Consider the following 17210-nt stretch of genomic DNA (forward strand, 5'->3'; position numbering starts at 1 on the left):
AAGACTTTTGCTTGTCCAGGCACACTGCAGCAGAGCGCTGGAGCATGTCCACCGTCAAGCTAAGCCTCTTGGGAGTGGAGCTGAATTTGGAATGCATTTTTGTAAAAAATAAATAAATAAACAAATAAATAAATAAAATAAATAAAAACACTTGCAAACTCTTGCAGAAAAGTCTGCTTTTCATCGCACATGTAAAGAGTGTGTCATGCATATTGAACAAATATTTAGACTCGTATTGTCACACACTGCTCAGTTAATTAGGACTAATGTGTGTGTTTGTGTGTGTGTGTGTTCGTGTGTGTGTGTCAATTCTTATGTTTGATTGGTCAATTCTTACATATTAAGAATGCAAATTTAGAGGAGTCTTTTTCTATAACATAGCTCAAGCAGCATATCGTTTTAATTCAAACTTATCCATGTATTTAAAAAAAAATGCTGTATTTGGAGCCCTCTGCTGTCTACAAAACAAACTCTAATAAAATGATCGATAATACAATGATCACCTTCCTCTACAGACTAATACTAAACCGTCTCAGCGTCTCAGCTATGTGGGTTAATATTTATGGAGATTCTTGACTTTTTGCTGCTATACGGGGCGGAGCCTATTTCTGTGTCGGAAAAACGTCAATCTTAAAATAAAGAACGTGTCAAAATCCTACTTCTTCTTCGATATCTTTGAAATGTTATGAGCCATGTAGGTTCTAAAAAGACTTACATAAGGAACTTACATTACAAACTGCACTCAAAAATCACTAAAGCACATGTAGCTATTTTTTTTTTTATTTTTATCACAGATGCTGCTGCTGTGTAGATCATTCACCTTTCCATTATCTACAAGCAATACATGGAATACTGTACATCTGAACCTCTATTTAATACTAAAGCAATATAGCTGCCTGTTCTGTGGCTACTATGATAAATAATACATCTTATATTTTGTGTCTCTGCTGCAATGCAGAAGCTTCTTTTATCACCCCCTTTTCTAAAAGTCTATCTATGCATTGCTGGATCGATATTTTTCTGTGCACCAGCTTTTTTTGAAGGCGAGTGTGTTCTGATAGAGTGGAGGGCTGCGAGAAATCCAGAGCAAATCACAAATCCAACTCCTTTCTCTCCCATGAGGCTGTAGCCCATTTGTGTGTCGTCAACCACAGCAAAAATGTGGTCGCAAACAGCCAGAGAGCAACGTATGCCCGTCCGAACAGGGAGTGCAATCACCTCTGAGGGAGAAGTCAGTGATTTGGATGTGTGTGTGAGTGTGTGTGTGTGTGTGTGTGTGTGTGTGTGTGTGTGTGTGTGTGTGTGTGTGTGTGTGTGTGTGTGTGTGTGTATGAGTGTTAGTAAAAGGTGAAGTCAGAGGAAGCTTGTGGATTAAGGGCAAGCCTAGACATGCTATTTCAAAGTAGACAGACTGAATGTCATTGTGTTTTTCATGAAGCCTGATGGCACTGAGTGACATTATTAAGACACACTGCTTAGTCTAGGGAAAGTTTTTTTTTCTGGTCATGCACTAGTCTGCTCTCCTTGTGCAGCAGCATGGGGTCAATATTTTGGTCATTTTTATGATTCCCATGATTCAAGTAAACTTCTGGACATGGCAATATCTTTATATTTTTAATATAAACGTTTAATTCTATCTATCAATCCATTTAGTATATATCTTTCTATTCACCTAGTTTTCATAATGCATTATAAATATTTTTCTATGAATTATTTAGTTTCGAAGTAGAATTCTTTAAGTAGAATTCTCACATCGATTTACACGTTGTTATTTACAAGGCAAATTATAATGTATTTTATCATAGCATGAATTGCTTCTAAAAATAAATAACGCAGAGCACTATTTCTGTTTAGTACGTACAATACATTAGACCTTGTATTAAACATAATATAGTAATGTACTGTAGTAATGTATCGTAACAAGTTCGATACAGGGATATATGATTTATAAATAACTATTTATACTCACCTGCACAGGTGCTCATTTATGTAATCGGCCAATCGTGTGGCAGCAGCTTCAGTAAATGTTCAAAACAAACATCAGAATTGGGGAAAATATCCCAGTGATATCTGTGACTGTGTTGACGCCAGATGGGATAGTGTGTGTATTTCAGAAACTGCTGATCTCCTGGGATTTTCACACACAACAGTCTCTAGGGTTTACACAAAATAGTTACGCCCCTGCATTTGGGTCAGAGGAGGAAAATGGTCTGATTTCAAGCTTCAAGCTGAAGGGAAGGATACAGCAACACAAATAATCAGTTTAGTACAACTGTGTTGAGCAGAAAAGCATCTCCGCACGCACAGTACATTTAACCTTCAGGAGGACGAGCTACAACAGCAGAAGAGCACATCAGGTTCCACTCCTGTGAGCCAAGAACAAGAATCAAATTATATTATAAAAAAAAAGGAAGCACCCGGTCATGTTCTGGTCTGACTGGAGTTGATCCTGATGTGCTCTTCTGCTGTTGTAGCTCATCCACCTTAAACTTTCATGTGCTGTGAGTTATGAGATACTTTTCTGCTCAACACAGTTTGCTAATTTGAGTTACTTTAGACTTCCTGTCTGCTCAGACCAGTCTGGTCATTCTCCTCTGATCTCTCTCATTAACATGGCATTTCAGTCTGCATACCCTGTGCTCACAGGATGTTTTTTTGTTTCTCATCCCAATTTGTATAAAAAAAAAAAAGAAACTGCTGTGTGTGAAAATCCCAGGAGATCAGCCTTTTCTGAAATACCCAACCAGCCCATCTGGCACCAAATATCCATGCCACGTTTAAAGTCGAATAGATCATATTTTTCCCATTCTAATGTTTGATGAGAACATTAATGAAGCCCTGTATCAGCATCATTTTATGCAGATACAGCTTTAACTGATAACTGCATGAATGAGCAGGTGTGTAGGTGTTCCTATTAAAGTGGACAACGAGTGTATACGCTTTTACTCAGACTATGTCAAACACTAAGTTATTAAGAATAATTAATATTATAATAGAAATGTAATTATACTGTTATGATATGTAGAAATTGTTACTGGTTACTTGTGAAATTAATCGAATCTTATTTAATCGAATCTAATTTAATCTAATTTTGATTTTTTTTTTACACACACAAAAGCAGCTTTGCCTGGGGTTACTTCTACATTGTATGATATCTTTTAATTGTCCCTTGCGTTCATCACTGGATTGTACTCCTGATCTACATGGCTAAACACATGTATTACTAACCTGTTTATTGTGGATTAGCAGATTATACGGTTCCACTAAGATTCAATTTGCAAAACCCAGACACAAACAAACATAATTGAAGCTTTACTTGACTGCCCATAATAATCAGGATGTGAAGAATGTGAAAGTGTAGTAAACTAAAAGTGCACTCCGTGGTGGGAGGGGCTACAGAACGCTCATCTGGGAGTGTGCGCAGGGCCGCAGAACCTGGCCTTTGAAGGATGTACACCGTCCCATTCTCTCTTCAGCACACAGAGACGATAAAAGCATATGCAGTGCCTAATGTATGTTCAGGAGTGTGAAGAAAAATGACTCATATAAGGTTGTGAGTATGCCTTTCTGTATGCTTCACTGAACTGTGACTGCTTAATGAAAGATGGCAGTAAAATGTAAAACAATGCATTCATACATTATATATAAAAGTGAATCTGTGTGAGTATAAACGCGAAGATAGACATTGTCATATACGTGAATTTAAGGTGTATGTGTTTGTAGAGGTGTAGAGGCAAACATCTTGATTGGGTGAGGTACCTAGATTGACCGTGAGTCGGACCCGCCCTCCGTCCAGCTCCAGACGGAGTGTATCTGCAGAGTTGCGAGAGGTCGTGGCCATCAGAACACCGTAAGCTCGCTGGGAACGGAAGCGCAGTGACACGTCCTCTGCCTCGGTGTGCATCACCACCGGCAACTTGATCTTCATAAACTTACTGCCATCATAACTGAGGATAGTGGCATCTGAAAGAGAAAGAGTGAGAGACAGAGAGACTAAATGAAATGGTGCTATAAGGCTTTGGAAGTGGAGGTTAAGCTGTTGGCAGTATGAATGCCATGAGCCCCATGTTGTGCATAATAAACACCAAGTTTCATACAGGTAGATTAGTGACAGGTTACTATTGCCTTTTACAACTGGACACTATGTTTGTCTGCAGCATTAGACAACCATTCAACACCAGTCACCATCACTGCATACACAAACCCAGGACACGGAAGCTCATAAATACCGACCTAACATCCTGAGCTTCATTAGTTCATTTCCATACGAAGCGTAATTTATTAACTCAATCACTGCTAATGTATTCGCACTGCTGTGTGGCCGTGCTCGGCTTTAGAGCTACATTTTACAGCCACAGCCTGTCTCTATTTCTCTAATCTGTTTATACATGCAGCAATCACTTTATTGGCCAATTCAATTAAGCGGCTAGATCCTAAGCCACTGCATTTTTTATAGAAGATAGCAGAGCACTCAGAATGGCAGCCATTTTACTAGACAAACGATGAGGAAAACATCAAGAGAGCTAAATCCTAGAGAGGAAATGTCTGCATGATGTTAATTAGCAAAAAAAGAAAAATCTCTACTGTCCACAAATCTAATGTATTCAAATTTTTTTTTATCACATCTGTCTTATGAAACCTGGCTAGTAATATAGATACATTTCTCAACACTTGGCATGCAAGCGACAAGGAATATACATCTGTCTTCAGTGAAAGAGCTCCAGAGAGCACCATGGCTGCAGGCTACCACCAATTAGACTGCCCTCCTTTTTAAGCACACACAAGCTACTCAGCTACTGTAATTTCCACTGACTGTCTCTTCACACTGTCTCTTGTTTCCATTAGCATGTAGCCAAGCCTGAGAGTGAGTGAGTGAGTGAGTGAGTGAGTGGGGTGGGGGCTGAGCCAAAGGAAAACAAGCAGAAGACAGAAGAACAAGCATGGCAGTGTGCATACTAATGAACACGAAAGAGAGCATTCTGCCCCTGAGGAGAAGCACCTACGTGTGTGTATGCACGTATGTGGTTGTGTGTTCACATGGGTCCTAACCTGAGCCTGTGGTGATGTTGTACTAGTCTTTTCAGTCCATGCTCTTACTAAATACTGACTTGTTTGACAAGCCCTTGCTTATAGAAGAAGGTCATATCGGATTTTTTTTGTGCTCGGTTCAATGACACATGTCAGACCCATGTGTTATTGTAAATAAGTATGACAAAAACGGTGAAGATGAGCCCATGACTATTAAAGTTACCATTTTTAAACTTTACGTAAAAACTAAAAAGTAAAAAGACAATCATTAGACGTTTATCCGAATGCTGAAACAAAATCGATGCCTGATTTATCAAATATTTGGGACATATGGAAAAAGATATATATATATATATAAGCTAATTAATATAAAGGTAGATTGTAGATTTTTTTTTAACTCACAATAGCAAGATAATATGTCAAGATTACGTGATAATTTGAATTATAAAGTTTATTCATTCATTCATTTTCTACCGCTTATCCGAACTACCACGGGTCACGGGGAGCCTGTGCCTATCTCAGGCGTCATCGGGCATCAAGGCAGGATACACACTTGGGACAATTTTCCAGAGATGCCAATCAACCTAACATTTCTAGTCTTTGGACTGGGGGAGGAAACCGGAGTACCCAGAGGAAACCCCCGAGGCATGGGAGAACATGCAAACTCCACACACACAAGGCGGAGGTGAGAATCAAACCCCCAACCCTGGAGGTGTGAGGCGAACGTGCTAACCACTAAGCCACCGTGCCCCCCCCGAATTAAAAAATTATTAAAGTGAAATAAGTTTTCAAAACAAAATAATAAACTTTTAAAAAATGGCATATACTGAAAAAACAAGTTGAAATGATCACATATTCATTTGAAATAGCAACATAGCAACTTGTGATTTAGGGCTGATGAATAGTCCCACTAAGTTTCACAAGCATAATTATGTTCCTTTTAGTCAGAATTTATTCCAAACCCTGTGATTACGGAACAACCTGAGATGCCTAAGACTGATCTATTCTGGCTAATCTTAACTCACATTTACTCAGAGTTTATGATAAAACTGCTAAATAAATCATAGGTTTGCGCCACATTTAATTTAATAACAGTAATTTTAAATTCAAACATAATTTTTTTCTGCTGACATTGAAATAGTCCTTCAAATTGTAGGAAGCTTATTTTTAGAAGAGTGCAGGTTTGAACTTTGACATAATTCTTAATGACATGAATAAATTATTGTGGAAAATTAGATGCAGTCCGTCTTGAGGATGGATTCAGTCGGATCATTCTATTTTATTGTTTGTCCAAAAGGGCAAAAAAACATTTTTTTGTACTGCCTAATTCTTACCCACAGGCAACACCTGATAGTTTTATTCTGTTTATATACAGGAATGTGACCTACAGACAGACAGAGCCAGATTCAGTACATTCGCTTTATCCTTCACCATAAATCTCGGATGGTTTGTCCGATCGTACTTATTCCCAGGCACACTTGAGTTTCCATGACAGAGGGAGACACAGGACAGTGAAACCCCATCTCCCCTCAGCAGTGAGGTCCCTGCAGTGACCTTTAACCCTCTCCATGCCATTCTGTATTCCTCCATACCTTCCATCACTGTAGGAGAGGCAGCCCCAGCACTCTGACAGCTTGACAAATGAGCCATCGCCTCATCTTTAGAGGAGTAGTCTCACTTCAGGAGAGGGGATAATGAAAGGAGCAGGATAGCCAGTGGTTCGAAAAGACCTTCATTTCTGCCCTCCTGCAGTGGTGTGTATTCATGCGACAGGAGAACCTAGTGCTGTAGCTCCTGAGCTGCCTGACAAGCAATGCATTACATCCAATCAGGGCATGATGGAGCAGCAGCAGTGTGCACTCTGAAGTGGGCTGCAGAGGTCACAAATAAGATGACATGCTTGGAAAACTGAGCACGGAAAGTGAAAAACGAAAGCAGGTTCGGGGGCAGGTGAGTTGTGATTGGTAAGAAGGTGGGATATGGGAATTGGGAACATCACAGATGAAAAAAATTAACCAAAAAATGAAACGCACTGAGGTATATAATGCAGAGATTTTAGAAATTCAGGAAAAAAGAAAGAAAGAACGAAAGAAAGAAAGAATGAAAGGACACATAAGTAGAAAAAAATTCGCAAAAGATAGTGGTGTAGAGAAACAAGAGAGAAGAACGTAATAAGGTGGAGTGTGAGGGAAAGAAGGGAGTCCTAAAGTGTGCGTTTGTGCTGTGGGTTTAAATCAGAGTTACTGATAAGTCTGCTATCTACTGTGACATCGGCAAAAGGCACAATTCATGCTGAAAATGAAGTCAATGTATGTCAATGTGAGTACTGCAAAATTTTACATGAAAAAAATGTCAATTTTTAATCTAAATTTAAATGTAAGGACAGTATAAATAATACTATTTACTAATACTATTACTACTACTACTACTACTACTACTACTACTACTACTACTACTACTACTACTAATAATAATAATAATAATAATAATAATAATAATAATAATAATAATAGTAAAAGAACTAAAGGCTTTTCTACATCAGTGTTGAGTTTTCAGGTGTTCAGGGGAAAAACAAAACTATAACATAATCCCTGACCATGACATCCATGTGTGTTTGTTGAACATCCTATTTTGGATTTAATCCCCATTCTACTTTTATAATAACCTCCACTCTTCTAGCTTGGCATCCCACTAGATGTTGGGGTGTGACTGTGGGGATTTGTGTTCATTCAGCCACAAGAGCATTAGTGAGATCAGACACTGATGTCAGTCGAGGAGGTCTGGGGTGCAGTCAGTGTTCCAGTTCATCCAAAAGGTGTTTAGTGGGATTGAGGTCAAGGTCTGTGCAGGACTCTCAAGTTCTTCTACACCAATCCTGGCAAACCCCTGTGTGCTTTGTGCACAGGTGCATTGTCATGTCTGGGTTTGATCCTTTCAGTAAAGGAAAAATATAATACTAAAGTATACAAAGACATTTGTGCGCTTCCAAATTAGTGGTAACATAATGGGTCAGACCTACATATACATCTACATTTACAGCCTTTAGAAGCTTTCCAGAAGTCACACAAATAATGCTGGTTTAAATAGGACCCATGGTAAGATTTTCGTGTGTGTAGGTAATACAGCACAGAAAGAATGTGTGTGTTTGTGTGTAGATGTGTGTGTGTGATGTCGCCGAAAAAGGCTATGAAAATGTCCTACTTCCGAACGCAGTCAGATATGTTGGACTGCAGGTAGAAAGAAGTGTACATGGATCAGATCACTCTCTCCATCTGCACCTCCATCTGTTCCTACTTTCATTAACCACTCGCTCCTGTCCAAGGCTCCTCCTTTTGAAAAGCACCCTTACAACCTAACACCTCATGTACTGTATGAACACACACACACACGCTTCCTGTACCTCCCTCTTAATCTTTTTTTTTTTTGTTTTGTTTCTGACGCTCATATCATACTCACATACACAAACACCTTACAGGCCTATGTAATCGAGCAAGCACTTTCTGAAGGTTTTCATGACACTTGGCATAGCTGTAAAGGGGAAGACACACCATTTGTGTGAAGTGAGTGTAGGGTGGGAGTCAGGAGTCACATGTTCGTGCTATACTTCCCTGCCGAGCCCGGCACAATCCACCAGCATGCCAGAGCACTCAGGATCTCTGCTCGCTACAGGGATTACGGAAATGTATGTTCAACACTCATGATGAACAAGAAGATTCGTCTCTGAGGCATCATACATAATTCAGCTATGTTTATGCTTGGGTCCTGCATTCAAATGAATGATTTTAAATCCACAAATGTTTGACATGCATCACAGTCTCATGAGTCGAATAGCATTGCCAACAACCAGGTGAAGGAAATAGATGAGGAACCTATTATTGCCTGTCAATATCTGTGTCTGACATACTACCAATGTGATTGATGTGCTGCACTCCTATACTGATACGTATCTCAGCTAAAAATTATAAATAAATAAATAAATAAATAAATAAATAAATAAATAAATAAATAAATAAATAAATAAATAAATAAATGAACATTCAGCACAATGCCGGCTTGCTTCAATTATTGGGCTTATAAATGGTTTGTGCAACTTTTCTCCTTTTTTTTTTTAGTTTTACAGATTTATAACAACCAGTTAAAATGTACAACTGAATCATTCCCAACAGTGTTAACTCACTGTATAAATGACAGGTATGTACTGCACTGAAATCTGATTGTAAATGAAATCTAAATGAATTGTTCTATGTTTCAGCTTTCATTCGTTTTCAATTTTGGTCAAAACATTTTAGCAATTGTAGTACAATGACAATAAAAATGAAATAGTGTTAATATTCACACTGAGCACACAGGAAACTTGTACTAAAATGTAAATAATGAGGTTAAGTGTCGAGAAAGATCTTTTTCCGTTCAGTAACAGGTGCATTTGATGTACTGTATAAGAGGCACCATGCAGGCTGATGGTGATCTCATGGAGATCATCACAGTGTTTCATGGAGGTGATTTGATAACTTGGAATCACTAAAATCCTGAACATATTAATGTATTGTTATATTAATTTATTAAGATTTTTTGGTTATGAAGTTAACATAAAAGGTTTACAAGATTCTTTTGTAAACAAGGTAAAGCATCTTTACAGTTCTGACTGGAACTAAAAGTGTAACTAGAAAAAGAAATTCTAAAATGTAACATCACTGCTACAGCTAAAGTTTACTTGCCATGTTTAGATACAGTACATGTTCTAATCAACATCAGCACCAGGATCTTAAAAACACTCCGCTTACACAATTCATTATTGCCAAACCTCGACAATAGATTACATAAATCTACTGTCCATTAAATGTACCATATATATAATAAGAATACAAATTTTTATCAGATTTTCGCTTTTCAGTTGAATTAAGCATAAGATTGAAGGAAAAGTGAAAATTCCTTCATATACTGTGCAATCACTCAAGTCTGAATGCTTGGCCTGATTTATTACCTCTTCCCCTCTTTAGGTTTAATCCTTCTATAGAGGTCATGCTCAAATGAGATTACTGCTCTGTGTTATATGTCCAGAATTGGGAATCATGTTACAACAATTCACTGTATCATTTGGCTTCACATAGAGTGATGTTGACCTGCCTCTGTCTCAGAACATCCACTGTGGCCCTTTTTCTATAACCACACTTAGTAGTTCAATATTCAGCAATGCGTGTTAGTTGACAGATGTCTATCTGCTTGAAATCTAAGCTGGTTGTGAACTGAACTGTATACAAACATTTGCAAATTGGATCATAGAAATGTGCTTTAGCTCTTGATAGAATACTGAACAGAGTGTTCACTGAATTCCTGCTCTGTCAAAGTAATGAAAAATGTATTCACAGTTCAGTGCTCATGCAACACTGTTTTGCTAATTGTGTGAAGAATTTACATTGAACTCAGTGCTGAGAAGTGCCTATTAGCGGTTGTTAAAATGTAAACTGTCACATACATCATAACGTTTTATAAACGTCCTTTACCGAGTATAATGTCAACCATGATATGAAAAGAATCAATGTCAACAAAGTATTTATTTTAAGTAGTTGAATAAACAATTTTAGAAACAAATGTCCATGAATCAAATCCTGTGCAATATGTTACTATAGAAAATATCATTTTTTAATATCATTTGTTAAAATATAACCTCATGATTTGAGTTGTAGCTGTATTGTTAGAGCTGTTAGCTACTGCTTTTAGAGCTGCTATAATACAAAATTAACGAACTATCTAGTTTCTGTAAGAGGATGTCTACTTCAGCTCAAGCAAACATTCATTACTTCCTCCACAGCTGCCACATTTGGTGTCTTTTTGTTAAATCCCTTTCACATCCTCCTCCACACATCCTCTTTCCCTTCCTCTATTCCTCGACTAACAAACTGCTCCAATTTGCCAGTTAAACAGTTGTGGGGTATGTGGATGGATTTGGCAGCAGTCACTGGAGCAGCACTTCACCATCTCTCAAGCTCACATCCTTTCTGAAGTGCAGCATCGCCACTAATATCTATTGTACTAATTGGTCAGATCCAGATCATTTTCATAGTTCCTGTATGCAGTTGCGAGATTGTTTGGTTGAAGCAGCCGGGATGTTGCTGCAGGGGGATTACTGCGTGCAGACAACTGGCACATTCTTAAAGGCAAAATACTCCCATTATACATCTGGCCTGAATCCGAGCACTTCACAGATAGCGCTGATGAACAGCACTGGTGGACGATGATATTTAGCTCAATACACGCAGAGAGGAAATGGAATTTATTGACTCTCTGTCTCTCTGTCTTTGCCCTGTTTTGCATGGTGCACCATAGGGGTAACACTGTCTGGGAGCATTCATCTGGAAACAGTACAACAGCACTGAACTTCTGCCAGAGATGGAAATTTGAAAAAAAAAAAGAAAGAATAAAAAAAAAGAAAGAAACAGAAAAAGAAAAACATAATGCACGCTTGAGTGTCTCTCTATGAAGGTGACATGGATTGGAAAGAAACCCAATTACCACAGTAACAGTAACGTCAGCTGTGCAGGCTGCTTCACGTTTTTTCAAGGCCGAGCTGACAGTGGAGAGGCAGAGAGTGGGTGGAGATCCTGTTCAACCCACAACCATCTTAAAACTTTGCAGGTTTGGCCTATTACAACATGCAAATTATATAGCGCAATGCAGTATCTGCCCAGAGTACAGCCTGACATTTCCAGTGCAACTCATTTCTGCTGAAGACATGATGGACTCCTTAGTCAAAGCATCCTTCCATGATGATCAGAATCATAGTAAATTCCTAAATGACCAAAATATATTTAACAGCTATGCAAAGTGACAATGACTCTACTTACATGGCTCACAAATCTACAGTAGCAGTAAACACCATGACTCACCTCTCTCACAGGAGCGTCCCAGGTAGCCAGTTCCCGAGCAGTCACACACATAGCGGTTCCAGCCCTCCCTGCACGAGCCGCTGTTCAGACACGGGTTGCTCAGGCACTGCTTTGGAGGTTCTTTAGAGCAGGAAGGTTTGACCCCAACAGATCTTTGATTCTCAGCAATGCGTCGGATGTCTTTACTCTGGCCGTCCATGAACAAGTCACGCACACAGCCAACGTACCCATAGTTGAGCAGTGCAGTCCACACCTCGGTGGGAAAAACCAGGCCAGCACGATCTTCCGGCAAACCACCTAAGTACAGCGTGTCATCCAGATCCAGGATCTCACTCTCACCAGGAGCATTATAGGGAGTACGCACTGAGTTGACAGAGATGGTGCCTGAGAAGAAACAAAAATGGTTAGAAGTTGTCAGGATCACTGAGAATCAAATTCACAAATGTATGTAAAATATACAAACACAGTCACTCCCAGGAGCAATCAGAAGCTTTAAACTGCTGGGATGTTTTTGAGAGGAAACTGGAGCTACCAGAGGATACCCAAAAAGAAACATGCAAAATCCTACACAGATGGTAACCTGAGCTCATAAAACCTGACATGCTCTAGATATACACACACAGCAATGTTACACGGCAAATAGCATGTGTAATGTAATGTTTAAAATTGTGTGTCTATACCTGTAGTGTTCATATAATTTTAAATTTTCGCTAAGAATATTGCTAGAAAATGGATGTAAGGTTTTGTTTGGACAGCCTGGATACAAATGAGCTGAAATAAGCTCCACCCCTATGAGGAGGATTGCTCTTCATCTCTCCTTATTCATGAGGCATTCAGAGGTGTGGTTAGGGGAAGGAAGAAGCTTGTTACCTTTTTCATGGCACTTACATTTCATCTTGCTGGCAGCAGATACTGTAGCTGTAAATGTTATAAACTGCCCTGTTAGTAACTTAAAAAAAAATAGCAAAGTGGGATTTTTTTTTTCAGGCTTGATGTGAACTCTACTCAGTTTGGTTCAATGACTCAGTTGAAATGGGACAATATTGAATACCTTTTTAATAAAATGTAATACCATTTAAAATAGTGGCTATTACAAGAAGATTAAAAACCCATTTGCAGTACATTACATGGTATAACCTCAGTATGTATACCATGCATTAAATAGTCTGTGAAGTGTTTCAGTCATCAAAGCCAATGAACTGTGTATTAGTAGTAAAGTCTAAGCAATTGTTTCTTAAGAACTTGCCTGACATTTCTCCCTGGATGACTGACTGACACTAATGATGTCATGAAACATTTTATGGTAGCATGACAGTCTTCGGACCCCTGAGATGTGAATCACATGCATGAAATAGGATTTTTACTGCTGTGGGGTATGAATCAAAACACTGGACATTTAGTCCATCTGGGGCATTATTCACAATAACTAAGTAACTTACTAAAAGAAGAAAGATAGAGATAGATAGATAGATAGATAGATAGATAGATAGATAGATAGATAGATAGATAGATAGATAGATAGATAGATAGATAGATAGATAGATAGATAGATAGATAGATAGATCGTACAGCTATGGGCTCTTCTAAACAATAACTCTGAACTATAAGTCTGTTGCCAAGAGCCTATTCATTTTTATTCACAGTAAATTTTAATGAAAGCCTTTTATTAAAAAATCACAGCAGTATTTATGTGGGATTGATATAGGAATTGGAGAGATGAAACCCCAGTTCACATTTGTAATTTATTTACAATCATGGAAATGTAAAAAAAAAAAAAAAAGAACAAAAATTAAAATGTAATTAAAATGCTGATTGTCAGGCAATGTGTGTTAATAGGCAGGATTAAGCTTATACTTACAATTCACTAAAGTACTGCATTGATTTAAACAGCACTTTTAATTAGGAGCGTCTTCCCTAGTGTAAGCATGGTGTTGTGATTTGTAGGTATCTGTAGTTATACAAAGGATAACAGTTGGACAAGGTGCAGTCTTTTTTTATTTATGTCTTCATTGTACTTCTGTCTTTGAAATGTTTTAAGATCTTGGACCGCTCGTGATTTGGTTTTCTAGACATAGCAAGAAAACCTGCGACTCTGGTGTTTAGAATGGTATTTTATATCTTCTTCAATTAAGCAGTTAAGTGCTAAATTCATAAAAATGCAAACAAATCAGGGCAATGTGCTTGGATGTTTTTTCAAATTCTTTTTTCTTTTTTTTAAATTTCATATCAAGTCATTAGATAAGGTGTGAATGCTAACTCCACCCCTAACCCTAACCTTTGTATACAGCTTATGTCATGCGAATAGTTACGAATTTGTGAGTGTGTGAGCATGTTAAATTGTTTTAGTCAATAGATTCATTTCACAGGCTTGACATCAGTGCCACCTACAGTTTTAGCTTGACAATGGTACAGAGGTTAATATAACTGATAACGATCTGCCTTCAAGGCAGCACCTCGCATTGACTCTAATGATATTAAAACTCTTTCATGGACTCTAAATTAGCCTCATTGTTTTCTTGGAGAGGATTCACTCCACATTTAAATCCACAGTACAATTCTGCATCAGCAAACCTCTTCTCTTTCATTTCCCTTTATTATATACTGCCATTTTTCACGCCTTAAAGGCAGTGACAAAAGAAAGAAATTATTTGCGTGATGGCCCATTGCAGTCAGGGACGTAATGTACATAGAGAGCTAGCCGAGTTCTGTTTATTAATGTTTAACTGCCCGAACACATTATAATGTAAAATATGGGCGATATTGGCCATTTGCTGCATGAGACCTGTATTGTGTGGTGAAATATAAACTATTTAATCCTTAACCAGAGCTAAATTGGTCTAACTATAAGCAAATGAAAAGCAGGCAGTGGGAGTAAAGGGGGAGAGAAACATAGGCCGACTTTAATAATACAAACTTTAATGTAAAACTCAAGCCTGCTTATTACAGAGAAGCTGAATAGGTTTTTTCTTGGTCACACATTATAGCATTAATGTCTATAATATCTTTGTAGTTAATGGAGCTACTGACGATATCTGCACTCTTAAAGATGGATTACAGGATAATGGTACATATAAAATATTAATAAACATCTATCAAAGTCATTTTTGTCCTGTACACAATATCTTCAAAGCAGTAGCATGACTTTCTCTCTCCTGTCAGGTAATTACACCTCTGACATTGTCAGTGTAAATTTATTTGTGATATAAGCTGCTGGTTTTCCAAACCTGCGTTTAAGTTTCCATAATAAAGTCCATCACTAGTTTGCTTTATCCTATTATTCTGATAAGTTATACTATACAAATGATTTTGAAGTTACTTGTTAAAATAAACAGACACTGCTGCTATTAAAAGAGCATAATTTCATACAAACAGCTTTTAATGGCTTACACTTGCAATTATGATTTTTTTTAATGACAAAATTAATAATATATAAAAATTATAATTGATAATTAATAATGCAAAAAATGTAGTTTTACATTTGATGAGTTGACATGAATATCGCTTTTCTTTAATTACCACACATCTTTCTATGGTTCTTTCTTCCTGCCACACACACACACACACACACACACACACACACACACACACACACACACACACACACACACACACACACACACACACACACACACACACACACACATCCACTGACAAGTGCACACCATCTTGTCCAGTTCACTGAACTTGGCGATTATTGCCCTAAATAGCAGCCAAACATCTCTCTTAGGTCATCAGTAATGAGAATGCTCCATCATCCAGCCTCTGGGTCTCAGTGCTCACAGATTACACAGCACGACACTACCGTATGCTGGACCTGCCTCTATATTTCCTCTCCCTCTCCCACACAAACACACATATGAAAGCACCTATATGCTCTTTCTGTAACACACACACACATTTGACAAAGATATGACATGTAAACATCCATACATACTGTATATATATACACACATATGCATATACATATACATGCCTACCTACACATCCTGTGCATGTATGAGAATCTTTGGTGTGTGTGTGTGTGTGTGTGTGTGTGTGTGTGTGTGTGTGTGTGTGTGTGTGTGTGTGTGTGTGTGCGTGCGTGCGTGCGTGCGTGCGTGAGTGAGTGTGTGTGTGTGTGTGTGTGTGTGTGTGTGTGTGTGTGTGTGTGTGTGTGTGTGTGTGTGTGTGTAGGCAAGCAATTCATACAGGCTGCACAGTGACACAGCACAGCTCATTCTGTTTGGCACACAGTGAAGGTCCCATCTGTCAGTCCCGTTTCAGATTCCCATAGCCTGCCAATCTCATAGCTTTTTTTCCCTTCTTCTTTTCCTTGCCATCAAAATGCGACCAAACTCACCATGGCAACAATGCAACACTGTATTAGGCGGCTTATGCTAATCTTGCTTTAAAGACGTGATGGAATTGAGCTTCACGGATAGCTCTATGGAGTATGCCTGGAAGAAAAATACAATTTAAAACCATGGAGAAAATCTCTCTCTCTCTCTCTCTCTCTCTCTCTCTCTCTCTCTCTCTCTCTCTCTCTCTCTCTCTCTCTCTCTCTCTCTCTCTCTCTCTCTCTCTCTCTCTCTCTTGCTTTCTCACTCTTTCCTTTAGCTGAGCCCTATTAAATCCCAATTGAATACTGCATTACCGTGAAACTAAAATACCACTCTTGCTTTAGAAATCTGATTTCATAATTGCTCCATGCGCCATTTAATTTTCTCCACATAATTCTCGCTCGCTCGGCATGTCAGAATTAATGTAGGTGACCTGCATATCTTTCTTCGGAGGGAAGAGGAAGATGAGCATTTTTCACCTAAGAAAAAAGCCTCAGATCAATAAGGCAAAAGTTTGTTGTCTAGAAGGACAGAGGACTATAAAAGGAAATTCTACAGACTTGAAGCAAGCATGTCACTGATGGAAGGAAGTGAAGGAGGAGGGTAAGGATAAGGGATGAACTGTCTTTACTGGGCAGTGCCAATTGCTGACACTCTCCCTCCTGTGGGAAACCGACTTCTGGTTTCCATGGCAACTTGTGCAGAGAAAATATTGAAAGCGAGAACGAGGAAGATGGGAAGGATGGGGGACCGTTCATATTTAAATCCCAGACTGATGGAACATCGACAGGCTTTCATGCTCATTCATATTTGAAGCATCACATTAAATGCCAACAAGAATACAGCAGCTACGTCACTAAATATACTTAAGGCTACAGTAATAGAATTATCAATGAAAATGAGTCAATTTATTGTCTAGGCTTTTGTTATAAGTCTTTTTAAAAGCTCACTGGAATTTGGGAGTTTTAATGTGTGTGTG

General features: G+C 38.4%; 1 protein-coding gene across 15 annotated transcripts in view; it reads right to left on the reverse strand.

Moving 5' to 3' along the window:
- Positions 1–17210, reverse strand: part of nrxn1a (neurexin 1a) — a 157272-nt gene that overhangs the window by 64748 nt on the left and 75314 nt on the right. For all 15 annotated transcript variants that reach the window (XM_027177427.2, XM_047817462.1, XM_047817461.1 and 12 more), the window contains 2 exons: positions 11913–12296; positions 3760–3963 (listed from right to left, as the gene is read on the reverse strand). In XM_027177427.2, coding sequence (XP_027033228.2) covers positions 3760–3963; positions 11913–12296 — 588 coding nt within the window. The remainder of the gene's footprint in view (positions 1–3759; positions 3964–11912; positions 12297–17210) is intronic.

This window comes from Tachysurus fulvidraco, chromosome 8, assembly GCF_022655615.1.
Source record: "Tachysurus fulvidraco isolate hzauxx_2018 chromosome 8, HZAU_PFXX_2.0, whole genome shotgun sequence".
NCBI lineage: Eukaryota > Metazoa > Chordata > Actinopteri > Siluriformes > Bagridae > Tachysurus > Tachysurus fulvidraco.